This window comes from Siphateles boraxobius, unplaced genomic scaffold (genome assembly GCF_051911475.1).
Source record: "Siphateles boraxobius isolate OS27281-9 unplaced genomic scaffold, OSU_SipBor_1 3, whole genome shotgun sequence".
In the NCBI taxonomy this organism is placed as follows: Eukaryota; Metazoa; Chordata; class Actinopteri; order Cypriniformes; family Leuciscidae; genus Siphateles; species Siphateles boraxobius.
In genome coordinates, this window is record NW_027508919.1 from 3,885,805 (window position 1) to 3,910,963 (window position 25,159).

A 25,159-nucleotide genomic window follows, 5' to 3' on the forward strand; every position below is an offset into this window, starting at 1 on the left:
TGAAAGTACCCCCAACCCACCAAGGCACATAAACTAAACCCATAACGGGAAGTAAATGTTTGGTGGCAAGAATGAACATGACCAGCCGGGCCATTCACTCTTATTGGTTTCAACAGGGTACAGGGAAGAGCTAAGAAGACCCAACCCCTAAAACCGAATGTGCTACCGAGGTTCTGGTGACATCCAGCCGGTAGTAACGCACAAAGGTATGAGGAGAAGCCCAACTGGCAGCGGAGCAGATGTCCTGCAGTGACACTCCCCTAAACAAAGCCCAAGAGGCGGCTAAGCCCCTTGTGGAATGAGCTCTGATGCCCCTTGGGGGCTGCACTCCCTTTGCTTCATAAGCCATAGTTATAGCGCCCACAACCCAATGTGAGAGGCGTTGCTTCGATATGGGACTCCCTCTGTGCGGAGGGGCCCATGAAACAAAGAGCTGGTCGCTCTTCCGGAAAGCGCTGGTCCTGGTCATATAAGCCTGTAAAGCACGGACTGGACACAGAGCATTCAGCCTCTGATCCTCCAGAGAGGTAAAAGGTGGAGGGTGAAAAGCGGACAGCTCCAACACCTCCGAAGTGAACGCAGGGAAGCACTTCGGCATGAAGGCCGGGTTAGGCTTAAGGGAAACCTTATCTCCACTGAGGGAGAACTTAGTGCACGAGGGGTGAACCGAGAGTGCATGTAGCTCACTGACACGTTTGGCAGATGCCAAGGCCAAGAGCAAAGCTGTCTTGAAGGACAGCAGCTTAAGGGAAATACTCCCCAGGGGCTCAAAAGGATGTTGAGACAGTGCTTCCAGCACCATGGAGAGGTCCCATTCCGGAACAGTTCTCCTGATGACTGGCAACGAGCGGCGTGCACCCTTCATGAATCTGCGGATTAGAGGGTGCTGCCCGACAGTAGAGCCCTCAAAACCCACATGACAGGCTGAAATCGCAGCCAAATAGACCTTAATGGTGGAAAAAGACCTCCCTTTTTCCATGAGGTCCTGAAGGAAACACAAAATATCAGGAACTGAGCACTGATAAGATGTGAGACCGCGCCCATCGCACCACCCTTCGAACACGTGCCACTTACAGCCATATAAGGACCGTGTAGAGACGGCCCTGGCATTCTGAATAGTGGCGACCACACGCGGCGAAAGCCCAAGTGCGTTCAGGTTCGTCCTCTCACGGGCCAGGCCCAGAGAGCCACCCTGTCCGGGTGGGGGTGGTAAATCTCCCCGTTGGCTTGGGACAATAGATCCGTGCGAACGGGAAGGCGCCACGGCTCGGCGTATAACAGAGGAATTATCTCCGCCAGCCATGGTGCCTTGGGCCACCTGGGTGCTATCAGAATGAGAGACAGGCCCTGCTCTCTCACCCTGGCCAATGAGGGAATTATCAGGCACAGGGGAGGAAAAGCATACAGGAGCACTCTGGGCCATGGGTGGGCCAGTGCGTCTACCCCGAGGGGCGCGTCCATGTCCCTTAGAGAGAAGAACATAGGACAATGGTAGTTTTCGCGCGAGGCGAATAGATCTACGCTCGCCCGTCCGAATCTCATCCATAGCATTTCCACTATCTGAGGGTGAAGACGCCAATCTCCGTAGATTGGGTTTCCCCTTGATAGCAGATCCGCACCTCTGTTCAGAATGCCCGGAACGTGAGTTGCGCGTAACGACAGGAAAACCCGTCTGCTCCACACCAAAAGCTTGTAAGCTAGAGCGTGGAGTTTCGACGAGCGCATGCCGCCCTGACGGTTGATATAAGCCACAGCCGTGGTATTGTCGCACCGTACTAGAACGTGATGTCCCTGCAGGCGAGGCAGAAAATGATTCAGAGCTTTCCAAATGGTTAAAAGCTCTAAATAGTTTATGTGCGCTGAACGTAGTCTGTTTGGCCACAGACCGTTCACCGTTCTGCCCTCCTGGGTGGCACCCCAGCCTGTCAAGGACGCATCTGTCGTCACAACTTTCCGCATCGTAACCGCCCCCAGAGGGGTTCCCCGTGCGTAAAAGTTCTCGCTCTCCCAGTGGCGCAAGGTCGCCGAGCAGGCGCGTGTCACTGTTACCGAGCGGCAAAGGTCGCGAATCGGGCTGAAATGTAGTGACAAGACCCATTTCATGAACGCCCTCATCCTCAGAAGTCCCAATGGCACAACTTGGGTGGATGAAGCCATGAGACCCTGTAGCCTGAGACATGTGCGATATTGCACTTTCGCCCCTTCTCTGAACTGCGTCAGACAGTTCATCAGAGAGCGAACGCGCTCTTGAGAGAGGCGCGCTCGCATGGAGACCGAATTCAACTCCAAGCCCAAGAAAATGACATTCTGACTGGGCGTGAAATTGCTCTTGCTCACATTCACTTGAAACCCGAGCGATGTGATGTGCGCGAGCACACGGTCGGTGTCCTGCAACACCTTCTCCTTTGATTCGGCTATGATGAGCCAATCGTCTATATAAGTCAGGATTCTCAGACCTGATATTCTCAGAGGTGCTAAGCCCGCCTCCGCGCACAGACAGAAAGACCGGGGACTCAAACTGAGTCCAAACGGAAGAACTGTGAATTCGTAACATATGCCCTGGTAGGCGAAACGAAGAAACTTCCTGTGCGGAGGATAGATGCTTATGTGAAAGAAAGCATCTTTCAGATCGACTGATGTGAACCAGTCGTTCTGTTTTATGGCACGGGCGAGTGCGCCTTGTGTCAGCATTCTGAAATTGTATTTCCTCAAATGTTTGTTCAACACTCGAAGGTCCAAGATAGGGCGGAGAGAGCCGCCTTTTTTCGGGACCAGAAAATAACGGGAATAAAAACCCTGGTTCATCAGATTGGGAGGTACCACCTGAATCGCTCCCTTGTTTAAGAGAGATGAAATTTCCTCTTTCAGAATGTGAGAGGCGTTCTCTTCCGTGTGAGAAAAGAGAATGCCGTTGAAATGCGGGGGTTTTACTGCGAATTGCAATCTGTAACCCTGCATTACTGTACGCATCACCCACTCGGGAGCTGAAACGGTTCGCCAAGCCGCTTCGTGACTCGCGAGAGCTCCCGCTCGGGCCAGAGCGGAGCTGTGTGAGACCGACAGGTTTATTTGTGATGCAATGGCGCCATCTAGTGGGTACACTAGAGGCGACATGCAGGGGTTCGGAGGGATTTCCTCTCTCTGCAGTGAGATGAATTCTCTCTGCGGAGAGAGGTTTTCCCGCCGAAACGAATTCATTTGATTCGTATTTTTTTGTGTTTTGTGTGTTATGTGTTGGGCAAACACTGGGGCCGAAGCCTTTATTGAGAGAGTGAGGGGAACAGAGTGTGGGCAGTGTGGTGTCACTGAGCTTAAACTTTCCCTTACAAAGGGCCCCCTGAACGTGGGGGGAAAACACACATCTCTCGAACACACGAGCTGGGCAGTCTCGTTTACACACGGAGAGCTGACCCATCCGCGGGACCCCCTGGGTTTTTTGGACGGGGGTCCTAGAAGAGGAGGGGAGTCCGAAGGGCTTGCGGCCCGTGAACATGGACTCGAAGCCCCCATCGGCTGAACATCAGGCAGGCCGCTTGCGTTTCGAGTCGGTGGGGTTGGAATTCGCAGGTCTCCCGGCCGCGGCCGCGGCGGGAGCGGGCTTACCCCAGTGCTTGTGTGTAGGTGCTGGGTTATGTTGCCGAGGGGGTGGTTTGTTGCGGGGCTTTTCTCTGCCCTGATGAAACTGTCGTCCCGTGGCCGGTGGGTTAGGCAAACGCACAGGGGGCGCCTGGCGTGGGACTGACTTCCTAGGAAGGCAAAGTTTGAAGGCCTCATCCTCCTTTTTCTTATCGTCACACCGTTGTTGCATCAGTGCGACGGCGGGGCCGAAGAGAGCCCGGCCGGGCTCCACCGGCGCGCCCGCGATGCGCCGTTTCTCACTGTCAGGGAGTCCCGACAGGTTCAGCCAGAGCGCGCGCTCTCCGACCACGGAAAGCGCCATGGAGCGCCCGCAAGCTTGGACGGCCTGCCGAGCGTTACGGAGGACGAGGTCGTTCACCGTTAGGATCTCCTTCCACAGGGTTTCAGAAGGATTTCCCTTTTCCAATTGTTGCCCTAACTCTTCAAGGATCTCCGCCTGGTAGGCGGAGAGGAGCGAAGAAACGTTAAGGGCCCTGACAGCCACGGCCGAGGACTTATAAGCTGCCTGGTGAACGGAGGCAGCAAAACGGTCCATCTTGTTGGGCAAGACCGGCTTGGGGGGAGCGAGCAGCCCGCCCTGAGCGGGGTTAAGGTGCCTGGCGATGGAAGGTTCGACGGTGGGAGGTTCGCCCATACCGTGCGCCGCCATGTCCTTAACCTCGAGTCCCGTGAGACCGTGTTTGAAGTCGAGCGGGTCGCTCCAATAATTTCTCATGTGCTTCGCGCACGCCGGGAGGATGGGGAAGAGTTGTTTCCTCGGGCCGGGAGGGGGTCCCAGCACTTTCCCATCATAAATATCCCTCTCCTGGTCGGTGGCGCTCTGCGGTGCCGGCCATTCGATGTTGAGACGAGCGGCCGCTCGCTCACACACTTCCAGGAGGATGGCTTGAGGCAGAACCGCGTGGGCCGTAGCCTGGGGAACACCAGAGGGCGGGATGGCCTCCTCGTCCTCTGAAACCCCAAGAATGGCCGCATCCTCCTCTTCGCCAGAACCGGGCAGGTCGTGGACGAGAGTGAGGTTGTCCCCGAAGATGTCCTCCTCGGGGAAGGCGGGATTGGGCTGGTCAGCCCAGACGAGAGACGTTGCGCCCCGGGAGGCCCCCGGTAGCGCGTCGTCATCACCGTGTCCCCCGTCCGAGTCAGAAGGGCTGAGCCCGGTGCACTGTGTCACTGCCACCTTAAGACGGCGTTTTAGCAGCTTCCTAGGCAGCAAGAGGCAGAAACTGCAATTCTCCGGGTTTTCAAGGGCTTCCCGAGCGTGCTTAAGACCCAAACAGACCACGCAAAGCTGATGAAGATCCTTAGCTGCGATGAGGGCACCACACGCGGCCGGGCAGGCCCGTGACATGCTATCCCCTGGAGAGGCTGCAGGCTTAGACAGTGACATACCAGCGAAGAAAACGGAGAAATCCGTGGCGGGCAGCCGTGAGGAGAAACGGTGAAAATAGCGAGAGCGTGGGCGGCTCCGAATGCAAAGCAGCAGTAGTTGAAAAATAAACAACTGTCACGTCCGGCGGAGGCTGATCTGGTCGATATGTCCTCCTGAAGACACGAGGTGAGCAGTGTAAAAATCCAACCGAGCTGTGAGATGCAGAGATCGCGAGAAGCGAATGTCAACTGAGGAATAGCAGCGCGCCCAGATGTTATATGCCCTTAGGTGAGGGGGTGTGGCCTCACCTGGCATTGGCTGCGCGCTTCTGTCTGTCTAGCCAGACTTGGTGCAATTGGATGCTTCTGCAGAGGTCAGGTACGGATGCCCTTCCCATAGGTGGATCTCGAACACGAGATGATGAAAGAGAACAGGAAGGTGATTTGACCTGAGGGATTGTGTCGGGCCATTCTGGGTGGTTTCAAACAGGTCATTGTTCTGTATAGGTGCACTAGGCTGAACGGATTTCCAGCTACGCATAATTCATGGGAGTTTATTTTGTATATAAATGGCGTATATTTTTAAGGAACGTTTTGTTATTGCTTATTTTCATGTTATTTTATTTTGTATTCAAGCTATTTATTTATTTATTGTTTGTTTGTTTGTTTGTTCGTTTTTTTTCGTTTACATTGCTGTAAAGTTAATTAAGCTCCACTGAGGTGTTAAATCTTTTGCGTTACTTTATGGATGTACAGAAGTTATCCAGTGGTGTGAAGGGACATATAATTCTGTGAAAAGACATCCAGGCTGCCAAAGCATGACTGCATGGTTATTTCAAATGTAAATCGAATATAGACACACCTTAACGTGTCTCACATTTTTAAGGAGAAGTATATTCTGATCATTATTCTAATCTTAACAATATTCTGGTTATTTATGATTATTAATTATTATTAAGAGTTCTGCTGGTTTATTCCAATTTGCCTCATCCTTGATTTGGTTGCTCATTGTGCTTTATGTTATGAATAATGAAAATGTTCATGAGTTATTTGTGATTCTATATCTTGTATTTTTCTCTGGAGCTTCATTCTGAGCATCATGATTTCCTGACCTACAGTACGGACAGTGTGAGCATGCCCTATGGGACAAATCTCTTTTTTTACTCTTGAATAAAATATGCATGAACCTTTTGGATTTTTCTGATTCATTCAACTCGCATTGCCAGTGTGTCATGAGTCTTACTTTAGGGCTACCTCCGTGGGGGAGTACACAAACACACACACACACACACACACACCACTGACATCAGTTTACTGATGCTGTTCCAAAAATTGAGTTTTTTGAAAATGTGGGTTTTCACGCAAAATGTTTTTTTTTATGGCGCATATGAATATGTTTGTTTAATGCAGTTTAAATGTCATGTGGCTGTATAAGAAATTGTGTTTTAAAATTAAAATTGAGAATAAATTAGCCTACTATTTCCCTTTGCAGTTTGACTGGCCCATTTTACCTGAAAATGCTCATGCAAAAAAAGTTGGCACAGCTGATGTTTCAAGAAATGTAGGGCCTAAATAATTATATTTTATTACATAATTTCAACACTCACTTCAACTTCAGTTCCCTTTCGTTGTCACTCCGAGTTACGTCGGATGACGACGAATGGGGTTTCGCTTAGAAAGCCTATCAACTTCGAGTATTACAAAACGAGCCAATGGCAAAGAAATGCCATGGGTCTGCGGAATTTGCATGGCGTAACTCCGCCCCACCTCGTGGGTATAAAAGGAGGAAGCCGGCAGCAAGCAGATATGTTTTCGCTTCGGAGCCAAGTGTATTCTTCTCTCCACAAGCCATCTCTGAATTGTCAGCTTTACAAACGAGTACCTCGAGTGTTGGTGTGACGGCGATCTACGGCGAGAGCGTGCTTCCTGCTGATCTGTTGCAGTGGTCTGCCAGTCGGTGCGTTTCTCCCCGGGTGCTTCAACACTTGAGTTTTCTCTCACTAAAAGAGCTTACACGTGGCACGTCTTTTTAAAGACGGCTCGCCCGTGCATTTCTGGTTGCAGCGGACTGGTATCGGACTCTGATGGGCACGAGCGCTGTCTAGTGTGTTTGGGCTTTGATCATGCTTGAACAGCGCTCGTGGGTGACTCATGTTCTCGCTGGGAACGTGATCATCGCGTCATATATAGGTCGAGACTCGGTGAACTCGCAAGAGTGAGAGTCCCCTCATCCACCCCCCGATCTTCGGCTGGTGGCCAGGGTGACCTGAGGGTTACGGTCTGGATCTAGGCGCCGACTATGTGTCCGTGACCCCAGCCCCCCTCTTCAATGACGGTGCCCGCTAGTGAACTGCTGATTCCCGCGAGTCTACCCTCTGGTGGCCCGCGTGTTTCAGTTGAAGCTACAGAGGAAGATGCCATGTCTGTTGCAGCATCACTAGGTGGGTTTGAGTCTTCTGGAAGTGAGGGCTCGTCACAGCTGCCACCTTCCGGTGTGCATACGGCTGTGCCTGAGTCTGATCCGGAGATGACGACCATGCTTTCCTGGGACGATGGGTTTTGGGTAAGGCCGCCGACCCTCGTCCACGGCAAACCCCAATACCTCTCTTCCCGGACGTGCATGATGAGATCTCGAAGTCCAAGAAGACCCCCTTGTCTTCTCGGGACCGCTCGCTGATCTCATCCGCCTTTCCTCCCCTCGATGGGGCCGCTGCCCATGGGTACACTGGGGTTCCCCCGGCTGAACGCTCTGTTGCGATGCTATGTGTCCTCAGAGTGCTTCTTCTCGGCGCAATCCTAAGCACCCGCCCGTGGCCTGTAGTTTTTCGTCTACGCTTGTGGCGAGATCCTATAGCGCCACGGGACTGGCAGCCGCCTCACTGCATGCCATGGTCATTCTGCTGGTCCACCTGACCCAGATGCTCATGGACCTGCACGAGGGCGGGACTGACCCAGGGCTCTTCACTGAGCTGCGCGCCGCCACTGACCTTGCTCTCTGAGCGACGAAAGTGGCCGTACGCTCCCTGGGTCAGGTGATGCTCACCAGTCTGTGGCTGAACCTGTCTGATGTGCTGGATGTCGCGCGGACCCGTCTGTCCGACATTCCCATATCCCAGGTCGGCCTCTTCGGCGGTGCGGTTGAGGGCTTGCCCAACAGCTCTCAGCCGCCCATGAGCAGAGTGAGGTTGATTCTGTCCCGACGGCCCCGCCGTCCGCTCAGATCCCTCGTCTGCCCACCGCCGAAGGCGCCCTCCCGCGGCTCCCACCCCGCCCGTTCACGGGCCGGCTCTGGGGGCCGCGGGCGGACGCCACAGCCCTCTCCAGCCCCGCCCCCCGCTACACGCCGGGTTAAGCGGCGCTCGTGAGACGGGCACCTCGGCGATGGAGCAGACTGAGGTTGATTCTGTCCCGACGGCCCCGCCGTCCGCTCAGATCCCTCGGTCTGCCCACTGCCGAGGGCGCCCCCCGCGGCTCCCACCCCGCCCGTTCACCCGGGTCGGCTCTGGAGGCCGCGGTCGGACGCCACAGTCCTCTCCAGCCCCGCACCCCGCTACACGCCGGGTTAAGCGGCGCTCTTGAGTTGGGCTCCTCAGAGATGGGACTCAGTTCTTTCCAGGAGTTGGTAGCAGGACCACTCCTTTCCCCGGGGAGGGCCGGGGAAGAATCCTTATTCTCCAAAGAGCTGATTCTCCCGTCTCTGAGCACAGAGTTCTCGGACGTCACAGAGCGCCGCCCACAAGCCGTGCTCTCCTCGTCCCCCTCTGTCCCAGAGGTGGTTGACATGGCGTGCCGTCCACGGACCGCTTCGCCGCTGTCCCCCTCTGTCGCCAGACCCCTGGCAGAGCAGGCCCCCGCGGGACGACCAGCCTGGTCCTCCCCTGGCCCCCTTTGCCAGGGCGCGGTTGCTAACTGTGCCCCCTCTCCGGGCCGCTATGCCGTCCACATCTGGGCCAGTTACTCCGCTTCGCTGCCCCTCCGGGGGGACGCCTGTGGCTCGCATGATCCCGTTGGTTCAGTTCCTGGGAGCCTGGCTAGAGCTTCCCCGTCTGTCCCACTGGATCGTGCGTACCGTCAGGCTCGGCTATGCGATTCAGTTCGCACGGTCTCCTCCCCGCTTCAGGGGAGTCCGCTCCACTTTGGTCGGTGGCAATGCCCCTATCATGAGAGCAGAGATTGCCACCCTGCTGGCGAAGGGTGCAATCGAGACTGTCCCTCCAGCCGAGATGAGGTCCGGCTTCTACAGCCCCTACTTCATTGTCCCCAAGAAAACCGGTGGGTTACGGCCAATCCTGGACTTGCGCGTGCTGAACCGCTCCCTTCACCGGATGCCGTTCAAGATGCTCACCGCCAAACGCGTTTTCGAATGCATACGGCCCCAGGATTGGTTTGCAGCGATCGACCTGAAGGACGCCTACTTTCATGTCTCCATTCTTCCTCGACACAGACCGTTCCTCCGGTTTGCTTTCGAGGGGCAGGCATACCAGTACGCGGTTCTCCCTTTCGGGCTAGCCCTGTCTCCTCGCATCTTCACGAAGGTCGTCGAGGCGGCCCTTGTTCCCCTTCGAGAGCAAGGGGTTCGCATCCTGAGTTATATCGACGACTGGCTGATCCTAGCTCACTCTCGAGATCAGGTTTGCGAACACAGGGACCTAGTGCTCCGGCACCTAGCCCGTCTGGGCCTTCGGGTCAACTGGGAGAAGAGCAAACTTTGCCCCGTGCAGAGGATCTCTTTTCTCGGTATGGACATCGACTCGGTCGCCATGTCCGCGCAGCTTACGAGCGAGCGCGCGCAGTCACTGCTGACTTGCCTAAGACAATTCGAGGGCAAGAGTGCGGTTCCACTGAAACTTTTTCAGAGGCTCCTGGGGCATATGGCATCTGCAGCCGCGGTCACGCCGCTCGGATTGCTTCATATGAGACCGCTTCAGCTTTGGCTTCGCGACCGAGTCCCGAGGTGGGCATGGCTACACGGCACGTTCCGAGTACCAGTTACTCCGACCTGCCGTCAGTTCTTCACCCCGTGGTCGAACCTCGATTTTCTCAGGGCCGGTGTCCCCCTGGCTCGAGCTTCCCGGCATGTTGTTGTCTCAACAGATGCCTCCACCACGGGCTGGGGCGCCATGTGCAATGGACATGCTGCTGCGGGCTCCTGGACAGGACCCCAGCGGCTGTGGCATGTCAATTGCCTCGAGTTGTTGGCAGTACGCCTTGCCCTGCACCGCTTCCGGGCGTTGCTCAGGGGTCAACACGTACTAGTCCGCTCAGACAATACCGCCACTGTAGCGTACATCAACCATCAAGGTGGTCTACGCTCCCGCCGTATGTCACAACTCGCTCGCCACCTCCTCCAATGGAGTCAGAAGCATCTGAGGTCGCTTCGAGCCATCTTCATTCCCGGAGCGCTGAACTGTGCAGCCGACGAGCTCTCACGGCTTCAGCCCCTCCCTGGAGAATGGCGACTCCATCCCCAGTCGGTTCAGCTGATTTGGGACCAGTTCGGGGACGCGCAGATAGATCTGTTTGCCTCTCACGACTCGACCCATTGCGCCCAGTTCTATTCCCTGACCGAGGGCACGCTCGGCACGGATGCTCTGGCGCACAGCTGGCCGCAGGGCCGCAAGTATGCGTTTCCCCCAGTGAGCCTTCTTGCGCACACTTTGCGCAAGGTCAGGGAGGACGAGGAGCAGGTCATTCTGGTTGCCCCTTACTGGCCCAACCGGACCTGGTTCCCCGAACTAGTACTCCTCGCGACAGCACCTCCCTGGCCGATCCCTCTGAGGAAGAACCTTCTTTCTCAGGGACGGGGCACCCTATGGCACCCTCGTCCCGATCTTTGGAACCTCCACGTGTGGCTCCTGGATGGGACGAGGCAGGTTTGAGTACCCTACCACCAGCGGTGGTGGCTACCATCACTTCCGCTAGAGCGTCGTCCACGAGACACGTCTATGCGTTGAAGTGGAACCTCTTCGTCAACTGGTGCTCTTCTCTCCGAGAAGACCCCCGGAGATGCTCGATCAGTGTTTTGCTTTCCTTCCTTCAACAGGGGCTGGAGCGAAGGCTGTCTCCCTCCACCCTGAAGGTCTATGTTGCCGCCATTGCCGCACATCATGACCTCATCGAAGGTAAGTCGGTGGGGAAGCACGACCTGATCATCAGGTTCCTGAGAGGAGCGAGGAGACTGAATCCTCCTCGTCCTCCTCTCGTTCCCTCTTGGGACCTCTCAGTGGTTCTAACTGCCCTGAAGAGTGCTCCCTTTGAGCCCCTGCAATCAGTTGAGCTTAAGTTCCTGTCTATGAAGACAGCGCTCCTGGTTGCACTGGCCTCCATCAAGAGGGTTGGGGACCTGCACGCATTCTCCGTTGACGAAGCGTGCCTGGAATTTGGGCCGGCTTACTCTCACGTGATCCTGAGACCCCGGCCTGGATATGTGCCCAAGGTTCCTACCACTCCCTTCCGGGACCAGGTGGTGAACCTGCAAGCGCTGCCCTCGGAGGAGGCAGACCCAGCCTTGGCACTGCTCTGTCCAGTACGCGCTCTCCGCGCCTATGTAGACAGAACGCAGTGTTTCAGGACCTCAGACCAGCTCTTTGTCTGTTATGGTGGGAAGCTGAAGGGAAAGGCTCTCTCCAAGCAAAGGTTGTCTCACTGGATAGTGGACACCATTGCCTTGGCTTACCAGCAGCAAGGTCGACCGTGCCCCCTTGGTGTGACTGCCCACTCCACCCGGAGTGTGGCGTCCTCTTGGGCTCTAGCGCATGGCGCCTCGCTAACAGACATCTGCAGAGCTGCAGGCTGGGCGACACCTAACACATTCGCCAGATTCTATAATCTCCGAGTGGAGCCTGTGTCCTCTCGTGTACTCGCTTCAACCAGCTAGTACCGGACCCGCTCAGGTGTCTTCGCTTGCTCGCCATTCCACTCCACGGACTGGATACGTGCGATATTTTCCTCAGGTGAGCTTCTCCGAAAGCCCTGAGCTCCTCCAGCACTCCTGACGTCGGCGCCAGTGTCTATTACCTGTGCGTCGGCTAGGTGCCTCCCGTGTGCATGGTCCCTCCTCTGAGCGACCCCCACATGTGTATTTCCACTGTAAGCCTCTCTGAGCGTGTGTCTTTCCCTTGGCAAGCCACCTTGCCACCCCTGGGGTTGAAATATTCCACCTGCGGCTGGACACCCCAGTGTTTTCCATATGCTTCCTTCGGGTCATATGTGTATTCTCTAAGTCCCCCCCCTCCGGGCTGGCATTAATTGCATACTTCCCCTAAGCTTGGGATATGCTTCCCAGTGTACCTTGGTATTCCTGTGTTATATGGAGTCCTTTGTCCAGGCTGACAGGGATCTCGATTTACGCAGGGCACTGGAAGACAGCTGAGAAGGTGGCGTGATTAGACTGGTAACCCCATTCGTCGTCATCCGACGTAACTCGGAGTGACAACGAAAGGGAACGTCTACGGTTACGTATGTAACCCTCGTTCCCTGAGTAGGGAACGGAGACGTTACGTCTGCCTGCCACTTTCCGCTGTACCGCGGGGATCGCCTGAGCTCAGTCTTGGCTCCTCAGCGAAGAAACATATCTGCTTGCTGCCGGCTTCCTCCTTTTATACCCACGAGGTGGGGCGGAGTTACGCCATGCAAATTCCGCAGACCCATGGCATTTCTTTGCCATTGGCTCGTTTTGTAATACTCGAAGTTGATAGGCTTTCTAAGCGAAACCCCATTCGTCGTCATCCGACGTAACGTCTCCGTTCCCTACTCAGGGAACGAGGGTTACATACGTAACCGTAGACGTTTTTAATATTAGTTTCTCTCTGACTGCTATTTAACTGTGTGTCTCTGAAATAAATTTGTAGAAACTCAGATCAGATGATGTTGATCACTTTTTATCATGTAGTGGCCTGAATTAATCATATCACCTTAAGTAATATTTGATAAAGTCATAAAAAATTGGATGTTGATTTTGAATCAGAATCAGAATCAGAAAGAGCTTTATTGCCAAGTGTGCTTGCACACACAAGGAATTTTCCTTGGTACTGAAGCTTCCAGTGCACAAATACAAATACTACAAATAAAATTATAAAAAAAATATGGTCACAGTTGGGTTTTTGCCAGAATAAACATTTACAGATTATGAACATATTTACAGTATTTTGAATAGTATGAATAAATATAAATACATATAAATATCACCTGAATTTTTAAGATATTGCACTAAACAGTGGGAGTATTGCACTTACAGGCATATGCCTTGGGAGATATGTTAACTGTTCAGAAGGGAAATTGCATGCCAATGTATTTGTACACAATTGTACATTATTGTACACAATTTGTACACAATTACACAATTGCATGTCAATTGTGCTGCGATACTCTGAAAGATTTTATGAAGTCATTATACAGAAAATGTTTTGACAGGATCATCTAAACTCACACAGACATAAAATATCAGCATCTGAATCGCAACAATGCTGACAATGAAAAAAATTCTGATCAACTCTGAACTCGTCACAAAACAAGCTACTAAAGTCACAAAAAAGCTTTGTTGTCACCATTGTTGAGATTCATGTGTTGATTCTTGATGTCTCTAAACCCCAGTTCAAAACATTTTCTGTATAATATATTTTATAATTTCAGAATATCAGACTGTCATAATACTGATGTCACAACGGTCAGATGAATAATTGTGACAATAAACATACTCTATGTATTAAATTAAATTCTCTCTACATATTGTGTAAATTCCGTTATTATACTCAAAGATTTGACTTGAAGTCATATCAGTGAATCTGGTCACCATAATGATTATAATATCACCAATAAGTGACACACATCATCTGATGAGATTTTCTTCTGCATTTGAGGCCAACAAATGTGTATCAAAAACATAGTTAAAACAGCCAGGGAAAAGCTAATGTTAAAAGTTAAAGGTTATGAGCCCAACTAAAGCAAACACTGATCTCCATCATGGTGACATCAAATTTATGTTAAAGTTTTTTGCACATTATTTAAATTAGCATATTTCACTTTCATTTTATGGTTTTGGTTTGGCAGCAGTGGCCGCCAGTCATTTGACCCTTTGTTTTTAACGATTTTTTTTACTATGAAGGTATTTGATCGTAATAATTCAGTAAATACCTGTGAAATAACAGTGTTTTTTTTTTTGGTTTATTTTAATTAGAATATTTTACTTTAATTTTACATTTTTGTTTAGCAGCCCTAGCATCCAATCATTTGACAATTTTTTATGATTTTTTTTTACAATGAAGGAATACGATCATGATAATTCAGGAAATACCTGTGAAATAACAGTGCTTTTCAGTTTATTTAATTTAGGATGTTTTCCAGTCATTCAACCATTCTCTCATTTAACTGTAACAACAAAATGTGTCCCAGTACAGTAGTTGTCAAACGTAGGCTATACATTGATCAATGAGGTGCTTGAGGAGCTTGTGATGTGTTACAGCAGGTAATCTATACTTCTCCATTTTATCTTCCCTCTCTCCAATGGAATATACTGCTGAAAGCAGGAGGGATAGACTATAATATTCACATACGACTCCAAACACAGATGGTGCATATTTCTCTAAAACATGTTGTAACATCACATATGAGATCAACAGATGGTAATTTAGAATGATATTTGGTGGACAAAGTGCTTCTTGTGCAAACACAAATAAATGCTAATTAGTACAGATAAAGCCAACAAAGAATGCAAATATGACCAAATTAAAAGTCAGTGACATGTAAATCCCCTGCCCTTAACGGACTCTCGACCTGACCTGCGCTGTCTCAGATGAGTCAGCTCTGATGAAACAGCCTTGAGTTCCATAAACTATACAAACATAACACATAATAATTATCTTTTTATGAATAAGAAAAACCTCTGTGAAGTGTAATAACTTTTCACTTGCCACATCCAACAGAAACCATGAACAATGAAGCCATGCAGCCACAGAAGAACCGTTGCAACATGCAAAACACAGTTATTACTTGATTTATTTCTTGTTTCGTTTTCCAACGAATCGATTGAATGAACGTTTCAGTGACTCGTTTATTAGGCCAGTCACTCATTTATTCATGAATGAACCAGTGTTTTTGAACAAATCAGCTGAATGAATGATTCAGGGACTCATTTAAGCCCCTTTCACACAGAGATTCCGGAAAATACACGGATAATGTGTAGCCTACTGGGATTTGTCCCAGGATCGTTTGATTTTGGTTCATTCACATTGCCAGTGATTTTCTGGAATCTGCGAGTGCGTTCACACACATCCTGTAAAGACGTCTGACGTCAGGATGTGTTGTAGAAAGGACTGTCAAATCTTCTGCTACTGCTTTTTCCACTGTAGTCGTGCTCTTGGACTAAAAATTATTATTTCACAAGTTCTCAAAAAAAAAAAAAAAAAAAAAAAAAAGAGCACATACAGGTATAGATAAATCAATTCTTAAATGAAATCCTGCATTACAACATTTTCTGATGTGTTATTGTTGAAATATGTTTTTTGACACAATTTTTAAACCACAAATATCAAGTAAATTATATTTACTGAATATGATTAAAAGAAAAACATCATTCTCTTTCTCACACAAACTCTCTTTCACTCTCTAACACTAAATAAATTCATTTTGCAAATGTCAAGTCACCATTAAATATATAACGCTATATACAGTAATGACTGTTTCAAGACAGCTTTACAGGGTTAAACAGGAAAATGATCAATGATGCAAACAGAGTTTAATTTGGCTGTAAAGCTGCTCGAAAAAGAAAATAGTGTCATTGTTCAGCTGAATTCAGTTCAGTGTTGATTCAGTTCTGTTTAATAACTGTATAAAGTATATTAATTATAAAAAGAGTTCATTTTAATCATTAAGTAGCTCTGCAGAAAACAGTGATGTCATGGTCCTGCTCAGTTCAATTCTCATAATGGTGTCATTGCAGGCAGATCAATAATATTAAGAATAAGTGTCCCCAATTTAGCAAGCCAGAGGCAACAGTGGCAAGAACCCAAACTCCATCAGGTGACAGAATGAAGAAAGAATAACAGACTCTGACAGTCAGGGGACCATAGCCTAGGAATCTAGACGCACCATATAGCGGCAGCAACATTTATTTAGCAGCCAGGGTAGTCTAGTAACTCTCATTGGCTTTTGAGCTGGAAAACTCAAACTCTAGTCAGGCCAATCACATTGTGTATAGAGTTGGTGGGCGGGCTTAACATAATGACTGCAGAGTTGGGACGGTTCCGCGTGAATCCCCTGCTACTTGAAAACAAAGTAGATGACCGCTGCTGCTGGCGAACAGCAGTCTTTTGAATCGGCTTTGGCCGCGACTCTGGAGGTCTTGGAGTTTCTTTGAGAAAAGAAAAAAGATCGGCACTTAAGTCATTCTTAAAAAAGGAAGATGTGTTTGGAGTTTTGCCGACCGGATACGGCAAAAGTTTAATATATCAACTAGCTCCACTGGTGGAAAAAACGCTATTTTTTTAGTAACTATTATTAACTAACAAGAAACTGATTAACGAAATAGTAAGTAATAGCGCACAAATGAAAGTGGTAGTTCACTATTAACTAATCAATAACTAGCCTACTATTTTTTTAATGCTTCCCAGAGAACAAGGCTACTGAAAAAGTCTATCAACAATCTAGTAACTACTATTAACTAAAAATAAACTCTGATTAACGAATTAGGAAGTAATAGTGCACAGATGAAAGTGGTAGGCCTATTTCATACTTCTATGGGAATTACTAATTATTTGGATCCGTATTCTAAAGTGAAGATCATGGGAACTAACTAGTAATGACTCAAGTGTTACTACATGATCTAGTCATGATTTGTCCAACCAAACACAAAAGTCATTTCAAGCGTTTGAGATTTTTGGTGAACTTTAGTATACTTTTAGAAAATTTCTTTAGAAGTATGTAGTAACACTTGAGTCATTACTAGTTTGTTCCCATGATTCTTACAGTAGTTACTAATGAAAAGCCGATAAAGTGTAGAATCTTCTCACTCACAAGACATGCACACACACACACACACACACACACACACACACACACACACACACACACACACACACACACACACACACACACACACACACACACACACATATATATATATAGCGCTATAGGTTAAATAATAAAATAACTGTATATGGTATTTGGATGGCTGATAACTCAATATGTTCCTAGTCACCGTGACTCTAGTGATTCAATGCCTGTCCAGAGGAATGCCGGAAAATTAGCCACTGGACAAGTAAGGTCCCGACAACTGCATTTAAAAATCCATTTCTTTAAAATTATTCAGTTGATAAATAGACAGCATAGGCCAATTATTAACAGCTTTCCCAAATCTGCCAAGTCTGCTGTGCTATTACATATTGATAATGTAAACAACCTTGTGTATTCGTTTACAGTATAGCAGTTCAAATGTTAATGTAGTGCTAGTCATTTATCCTGCATTGGTTATTGATTAGTTTTGTATGAATTATGAAAATTTTCAGTAGTTCTCTGGGAAGCATAAAAAAATAGTAGTTATTGATTAGTAAATAGTGAAGTACCACTTTCATCTGTGCACTATTACTTACTAATTTGTTAATCAGTGTTTCTTTTTAGTTAATAGTATAGTAACTAGATTGTTGATAAACTTTTTCTCTGGGAAGCATTAAAAAAATAGTAGTTATTGATTAGTTAATAGTGAACTACCACTTTCATCTGTGCGCTATTACTTACTAGTTCGTTAATCAGAGTTCTCTTTCATCATCTCGTGTTCGAGATCCACCTATGGGAAGGGCATCCGTACCTGACCTCTGCAGAAGCATCCAATTGCACCAAGTCTGGCTAGACAGACAGAAGCGCGCAGCCAATGCCAGGTGAGGCCACACCCCCTCACCTAAGGGCATATAACATCTGGGCGCGCTGCTATTCCTCAGTTGACATTCGCTTCTCGCGATCTCTGCATCTCACAGCTCGGTTGGATTTTTACACTGCTCACCTCGTGTCTTCAGGAGGACATATCGACCAGATCAGCCTCCGCCGGACGTGACAGTTGTTTATTTTTCAACTACTGCTGCTTTGCATTCGGAGCCGCCCACGCTCTCGCTATTTTCACCGTTTCTCCTCACGGCTGCCCGCCACGGATTTCTCCGTTTTCTTCGCTGGTATGTCACTGTCTAAGCCTGCAGCCTCTCCAGGGGATAGCATGTCACGGGCCTGCCCGGCCGCGTGTGGTGCCCTCATCGCAGCTAAGGATCTTCATCAGCTTTGCGTGGTCTGTTTGGGTCTTAAGCACGCTCGGGAAGCCCTTGAAAACCCGGAGAATTGCAGTTTCTGCCTCTTGCTGCCTAGGAAGCTGCTAAAACGCCGTCTTAAGGTGGCAGTGACACAGTGCACCGGGCTCAGCCCTTCTGACTCGGACGGGGGACACGGTGATGACGACGCGCTACCGGGGGCCTCCCGGGGCGCAACGTCTCTCGTCTGGGCTGACCAGCCCAATCCCGCCTTCCCCGAGGAGGACATCTTCGGGGACAACCTCACTCTCGTCCACGACCTGCCCGGTTCTGGCGAAGAGGAGGATGCGGCCATTCTTGGGGTTTCAGAGGACGAGGAGGCCATCCCGCCCTCTGGTGTTCCCCAGGCTACGGCCCACGCGGTTCTGCCTCAAGCCATCCTCCTGGAAGTGTGTGAGCGAGCGGCCGCTCGTCTCAACATCGAATGGCCGGCACCGCAGAGCGCCACCGACCAGGAGAGGGATATTTATGATGGGAAAGTGCTGGGACCCCCTCCCGGCCCGAGGAAACAACTCTTCCCCATCCTCCCGGCGTGCGCGAAGCACATGAGAAATTATTGGAGCGACCCGCTCGACTTCAAACACGGTCTCACGGGACTCGAGGTTAAGGACATGGCGGCGCACGGTATGGGCGAACCTCCCACCGTCGAACCTTCCATCGCCAGGCACCTTAACCCCGCTCAGGGCGGGCTGCTCGCTCCCCCCAAGCCGGTCTTGCCCAACAAGATGGACCGTTTTGCTGCCTCCGTTCACCAGGCAGCTTATAAGTCCTCGGCCGTGGCTGTCAGGGCCCTTAACGTTTCTTCGCTCCTCTCCGCCTACCAGGCGGAGATCCTTGAAGAGTTAGGGCAACAATTGGAAAAGGGAAATCCTTCTGAAACCCTGTGGAAGGAGATCCTAACGGTGAACGACCTCGTCCTCCGTAACGCTCGGCAGGCCGTCCAAGCTTGCGGGCGCTCCATGGCGCTTTCCGTGGTCGGAGAGCGCGCGCTCTGGCTGAAACTGTCGGGACTCCCTGACAGTGAGAAACGGCGCATCGCGGGCGCGCCGGTGGAGCCCGGCCGGGCTCTCTTCGGCCCCGCCGTCGCACTGATGCAACAACGGTGTGACGATAAGAAAAAGGAGGATGAGGCCTTCAAACTTTGCCTTCCTAGGAAGTCAGTCCCACGCCAGGCGCCCCCTGTGCGTTTGCCTAACCCACCGGCCACGGGACGACAGTTTCATCAGGGCAGAGAAAAGCCCCGCAACAAACCACCCCCTCGGCAACATAACCCAGCACCTACACACAAGCACTGGGGTAAGCCCGCTCCCGCCGCGGCCGCGGCCGGGAGACCTGCGAATTCCAACCCCACCGACTCGAAACGCAAGCGGCCTGCCTGATGTTCAGCCGATGGGGGCTTCGAGTCCATGTTCACGGGCCGCAAGCCCTTCGGACTCCCCTCCTCTTCTAGGACCCCCGTCCAAAAAACCCAGGGGGTCCCGCGGATGGGTCAGCTCTCCGTGTGTAAACGAGACTGCCCAGCTCGTGTGTTCGAGAGATGTGTGTTTTCCCCCCACGTTCAGGGGGCCCTTTGTAAGGGAAAGTTTAAGCTCAGTGACACCACACTGCCCACACTCTGTTCCCCTCACTCTCTCAATAAAGGCTTCGGCCCCAGTGTTTGCCCAACACATAACACACAAAACACAAAAAAATACGAATCAAATGAATTCGTTTCGGCGGGAAAACCTCTCTCCGCAGAGAGAATTCATCTCACTGCAGAGAGAGGAAATCCCTCCGAACCCCTGCATGTCGCCTCTAGTGTACCCACTAGATGGCGCCATTGCATCACAAATAAACCTGTCGGTCTCACACAGCTCCGCTCTGGCCCGAGCGGGAGCTCTCGCGAGTCACGAAGCGGCTTGGCGAACCGTTTCAGCTCCCGAGTGGGTGATGCGTACAGTAATGCAGGGTTACAGATTGCAATTCGCAGTAAAACCCCCGCATTTCAACGGCATTCTCTTTTCTCACACGGAAGAGAACGCCTCTCACATTCTGAAAGAGGAAATTTCATCTCTCTTAAACAAGGGAGCGATTCAGGTGGTACCTCCCAATCTGATGAACCAGGGTTTTTATTCCCGTTATTTTCTGGTCCCGAAAAAAGGCGGCTCTCTCCGCCCTATCTTGGACCTTCGAGTGTTGAACAAACATTTGAGGAAATACAATTTCAGAATGCTGACACAAGGCGCACTCGCCCGTGCCATAAAACAGAACGACTGGTTCACATCAGTCGATCTGAAAGATGCTTTCTTTCACATAAGCATCTATCCTCCGCACAGGAAGTTTCTTCGTTTCGCCTACCAGGGCATATGTTACGAATTCACAGTTCTTCCGTTTGGACTCAGTTTGAGTCCCCGGTCTTTCTGTCTGTGCGCGGAGGCGGGCTTAGCACCTCTGAGAATATCAGGTCTGAGAATCCTGACTTATATAGACGATTGGCTCATCATAGCCGAATCAAAGGAGAAGGTGTTGCAGGACACCGACCGTGTGCTCGCGCACATCACATCGCTCGGGTTTCAAGTGAATGTGAGCAAGAGCAATTTCACGCCCAGTCAGAATGTCATTTTCTTGGGCTTGGAGTTGAATTCGGTCTCCATGCGAGCGCGCCTCTCTCAAGAGCGCGTTCGCTCTCTGATGAACTGTCTGACGCAGTTCAGAGAAGGGGCGAAAGTGCAATATCGCACATGTCTCAGGCTACAGGGTCTCATGGCTTCATCCACCCAAGTTGTGCCATTGGGACTTCTGAGGATGAGGGCGTTCATGAAATGGGTCTTGTCACTACATTTCAGCCCGATTCGCGACCTTTGCCGCTCGGTAACAGTGACACGCGCCTGCTCGGCGACCTTGCGCCACTGGGAGAGCGAGAACTTTTACGCACGGGGAACCCCTCTGGGGGCGGTTACGATGCGGAAAGTTGTGACGACAGATGCGTCCTTGACAGGCTGGGGTGCCACCCAGGAGGGCAGAACGGTGAACGGTCTGTGGCCAAACAGACTACGTTCAGCGCACATAAACTATTTAGAGCTTTTAACCATTTGGAAAGCTCTGAATCATTTTCTGCCTCGCCTGCAGGGACATCACGTTCTAGTACGGTGCGACAATACCACGGCTGTGGCTTATATCAACCGTCAGGGCGGCATGCGCTCGTCGAAACTCCACGCTCTAGCTTACAAGCTTTTGGTGTGGAGCAGACGGGTTTTCCTGTCGTTACGCGCAACTCACGTTCCGGGCATTCTGAACAGAGGTGCGGATCTGCTATCAAGGGGAAACCCAATCTACGGAGATTGGCGTCTTCACCCTCAGATAGTGGAAATGCTATGGATGAGATTCGGACGGGCGAGCGTAGATCTATTCGCCTCGCGCGAAAACTACCATTGTCCTATGTTCTTCTCTCTAAGGGACATGGACGCGCCCCTCGGGGTAGACGCACTGGCCCACCCATGGCCCAGAGTGCTCCTGTATGCTTTTCCTCCCCTGTGCCTGATAATTCCCTCATTGGCCAGGGTGAGAGAGCAGGGCCTGTCTCTCATTCTGATAGCACCCAGGTGGCCCAAGGCACCATGGCTGGCGGAGATAATTCCTCTGTTATACGCCGAGCCGTGGCGCCTTCCCGTTCGCACGGATCTATTGTCCCAAGCCAACGGGGAGATTTACCACCCCCACCCGGACAGGGTGGCTCTCTGGGCCTGGCCCGTGAGAGGACGAACCTGAACGCACTTGGGCTTTCGCCGCGTGTGGTCGCCACTATTCAGAATGCCAGGGCCGTCTCTACACGGTCCTTATATGGCTGTAAGTGGCACGTGTTCGAAGGGTGGTGCGATGGGCGCGGTCTCACATCTTATCAGTGCTCAGTTCCTGATATTTTGTGTTTCCTTCAGGACCTCATGGAAAAAGGGAGGTCTTTTTCCACCATTAAGGTCTATTTGGCTGCGATTTCAGCCTGTCATGTGGGTTTTGAGGGCTCTACTGTCGGGCAGCACCCTCTAATCCGCAGATTCATGAAGGGTGCACGCCGCTCGTTGCCAGTCATCAGGAGAACTGTTCCGGAATGGGACCTCTCCATGGTGCTGGAAGCACTGTCTCAACATCCTTTTGAGCCCCTGGGGAGTATTTCCCTTAAGCTGCTGTCCTTCAAGACAGCTTTGCTCTTGGCCTTGGCATCTGCCAAACGTGTCAGTGAGCTACATGCACTCTCGGTTCACCCCTCGTGCACTAAGTTCTCCCTCAGTGGAGATAAGGTTTCCCTTAAGCCTAACCCGGCCTTCATGCCGAAGTGCTTCCCTGCGTTCACTTCGGAGGTGTTGGAGCTGTCCGCTTTTCACCCTCCACCTTTTACCTCTCTGGAGGATCAGAGGCTGAATGCTCTGTGTCCAGTCCGTGCTTTACAGGCTTATATGACCAGGACCAGCGCTTTCCGGAAGAGCGACCAGCTCTTTGTTTCATGGGCCCCTCCGCACAGAGGGAGTCCCATATCGAAGCAACGCCTCTCACATTGGGTTGTGGGCGCTATAACTATGGCTTATGAAGCAAAGGGAGTGCAGCCCCCAAGGGGCATCAGAGCTCATTCCACAAGGGGCTTAGCCGCCTCTTGGGCTTTGTTTAGGGGAGTGTCACTGCAGGACATCTGCTCCGCTGCCAGTTGGGCTTCTCCTCATACCTTTGTGCGTTACTACCGGCTGGATGTCACCAGAACCTCGGTAGCACATTCGGTTTTAGGGGTTGGGTCTTCTTAGCTCTTCCCTGTACCCTGTTGAAACCAATAAGAGTGAATGGCCCGGCTGGTCATGTTCATTCTTGCCACCAAACATTTACTTCCCGTTATGGGTTTAGTTTATGTGCCTTGGTGGGTTGGGGGTACTTTCATGTATGTGTCTCATGCATGCTTCATGTCCTGCGTGTCCACAGCAGTCGGTGTGGCGTCACCTTTGCAGGTTCATGATTAATGGACGTGTCAGGCACCGCCTCCCCGGGGTGACCGTCTTTCTCTGGCTTTCAGAACCTCACTGTGAGTGTATTGGGCAATCGGGGAGCTGTCCATGTCTCTCCCATAGGTGGATCTCGAACACGAGATGATGAAAGAGAACAATAGGTTACTATCGTAACCCCGGTTCTCTGAAACATCGAGTGGAGAGATCCACCAGCTTTGCCCCGCTTGCTGCACGAGAAGCGAATATACTTACTGAGGAATAGCAGCGCGCCCAGATGTTATATGCCCTTAGGTGAGGGGGTGTGGCCTCACCTGGCATTGGCTGCGCGCTTCTGTCTGTCTAGCCAGACTTGGTGCAATTGGATGCTTCTGCAGAGGTCAGGTACGGATGCCCTTCCCATAGGTGGATCTCTCCACTCGATGTTTCAGAGAACCGGGGTTACGATAGTAACCTATTGTTTCTTGTTAGTTAATAATAGTTACTAGATTATTATATTGTGTTACTCATTGGTTCTTGTGTAGTTATTCATTAACGAAGGAACCGTATTCTAAAGTGTTACCCAAAGAATGGCTGCTGCTGCTGGCGAACAGTGGTCTTTCGATTCGGCTTTGGCCGCGACTCTGGAGGATTTGAACATTCTCTGATTTGAAGTTAAACTTTTCTTTGAAACAAGAACAAAGAAGACTTAGGCTCGCCATACGTTGTTTCCGCGGGTGTAATGCAGCAACAACGTGGTGGTCAGTGTAGTTTGATTCACAAATAAATGACTTTTTTGAAAGGTTAGTGAATCAAATCAGAAAGATTCGCCCGTGAGAACCGCTGAAAGCGTAGTCCGATTCCTATGATTCGATAACTAATTACTCGTTGAAAAGACGAGTTGATAAATTTTAGCAAACAAAATGGAATATAACTCAATATCATTTCATTAGCCAACATTACAATGCACAGCAGTTTTTCTGTTAAAAAACAAAAAAAAAACAAAAAAACAATCATACTAAAAAGTAGGCCTTCTCATCAACACTCTCCACGGGACCGAATGGGTATTCTGATGTTACGTAATTATCATCACAAACATCTTTTAAAAACCCCATGTTTATCTTGACCGCTTAGGACAAAATGAACTCTGGCCGGTGGTAAATACACAACGCTACACCAGTATGGACCTGACACACCAGTAGGCTAATACTGCTTTCAGTCGATATACAGAAAAAGCCGTCAGTCATGCAGGTGTGTTATGCACAGTCAGCAAAACCGTCGTATCTGGGGCCTCATTTATAACCATTGCGTACGCACAAAACAGGCTCTGAAAGAGGCGTACGCCACTTCCGACGCATACGTTGTGATTTATAAAAACAAACTTGACGGGAAAATTTGCGCACCTGTACGCAAACTCTGACCCACGAGTAGTCCTACGAATGTTTTGGACATGGAGCAGTTTGGCGACACAGAGGGTGTGCTGGAGTTAAATGTATTTTTGGTAACTTTTAGACAGAAAATCTAAAGAACATTATACATATACAGAAAGATAATACAAATATAATTTCACTCACCAAGCCTATCACTTATAATATTCCACTTAAATATCTATCCTTTCTTATATGTCCGCGCCAGCGAGCGCGTTGGGCCGTTTCACACGTTCACACTTACAAATGATCAGAGAGTAAATGTTTAACCTTATGCGTATTTGGTGTGCTGTCCGAGGGGAGGGCTCCGAGCTCGGAAATCTGGCCCGAACCCTACTCCCCCCGTATCTCTAGTTAGGAAGATAACCAGGCAAGTGTGAGGAGATGGGGTGGTGGAGGGATGCTAAAAACTGCAGAGAAATAAGGGTGAGTCGACTGCATATATTTATAGGCCTTACTCATGTTGATTGAGCGGACCTGTTGATAACTGATTGCTGCT

At 50.4% G+C, this 25,159-nt stretch overlaps 3 protein-coding genes across 11 annotated transcripts in view; 2 read left to right on the forward strand and 1 right to left on the reverse strand.

The window, feature by feature from the left end:
• The window catches only part of ppp3cb (protein phosphatase 3, catalytic subunit, beta isozyme), a 52,789-nt gene extending 46,591 nt beyond the window's left edge, over positions 1-6,198 (forward strand). For 5 of the 9 annotated variants that reach the window (XM_077247454.1, XM_077247450.1, XM_077247452.1 and 2 more), the window contains one exon: positions 5,443-6,198. The gene's annotated coding sequence lies outside the window, so the exon portion shown is untranslated. Of the gene's footprint in view, positions 1-5,386 lie in introns of all 9 variants that reach the window. The other 4 variants (XM_077247455.1, XM_077247457.1, XM_077247459.1 and 1 more) reach the window with 2 other exon arrangements.
• On the reverse strand, positions 131-1,423 carry LOC143756653 (uncharacterized). The gene has a single exon (XM_077247214.1). It carries the CDS (start codon positions 1,421-1,423, stop codon positions 131-133), a length of 1,293 nt encoding a protein of 430 aa, XP_077103329.1.
• Positions 6,199-21,769: 15,571 nt separating the features above from the next.
• Positions 21,770-23,062, forward strand: LOC143756654 (uncharacterized). Its single transcript, XM_077247215.1, has one exon. It carries the CDS (start codon positions 21,770-21,772, stop codon positions 23,060-23,062), a length of 1,293 nt encoding a protein of 430 aa, XP_077103330.1.
• The last annotated feature ends 2,097 nt before the right edge of the window (positions 23,063-25,159 follow it).

What these genes read in the sequence shown, in the direction of transcription:
- LOC143756653 (XM_077247214.1), bottom strand. Translation starts at nt 1,423, where the DNA reads ATGGCCCAGAGTGCTCCTGTATGCTTTTCCTCCCCTGTGCCTGATAAT.
- LOC143756654 (XM_077247215.1), top strand. Translation starts at nt 21,770, where the DNA reads ATGGCCCAGAGTGCTCCTGTATGCTTTTCCTCCCCTGTGCCTGATAAT.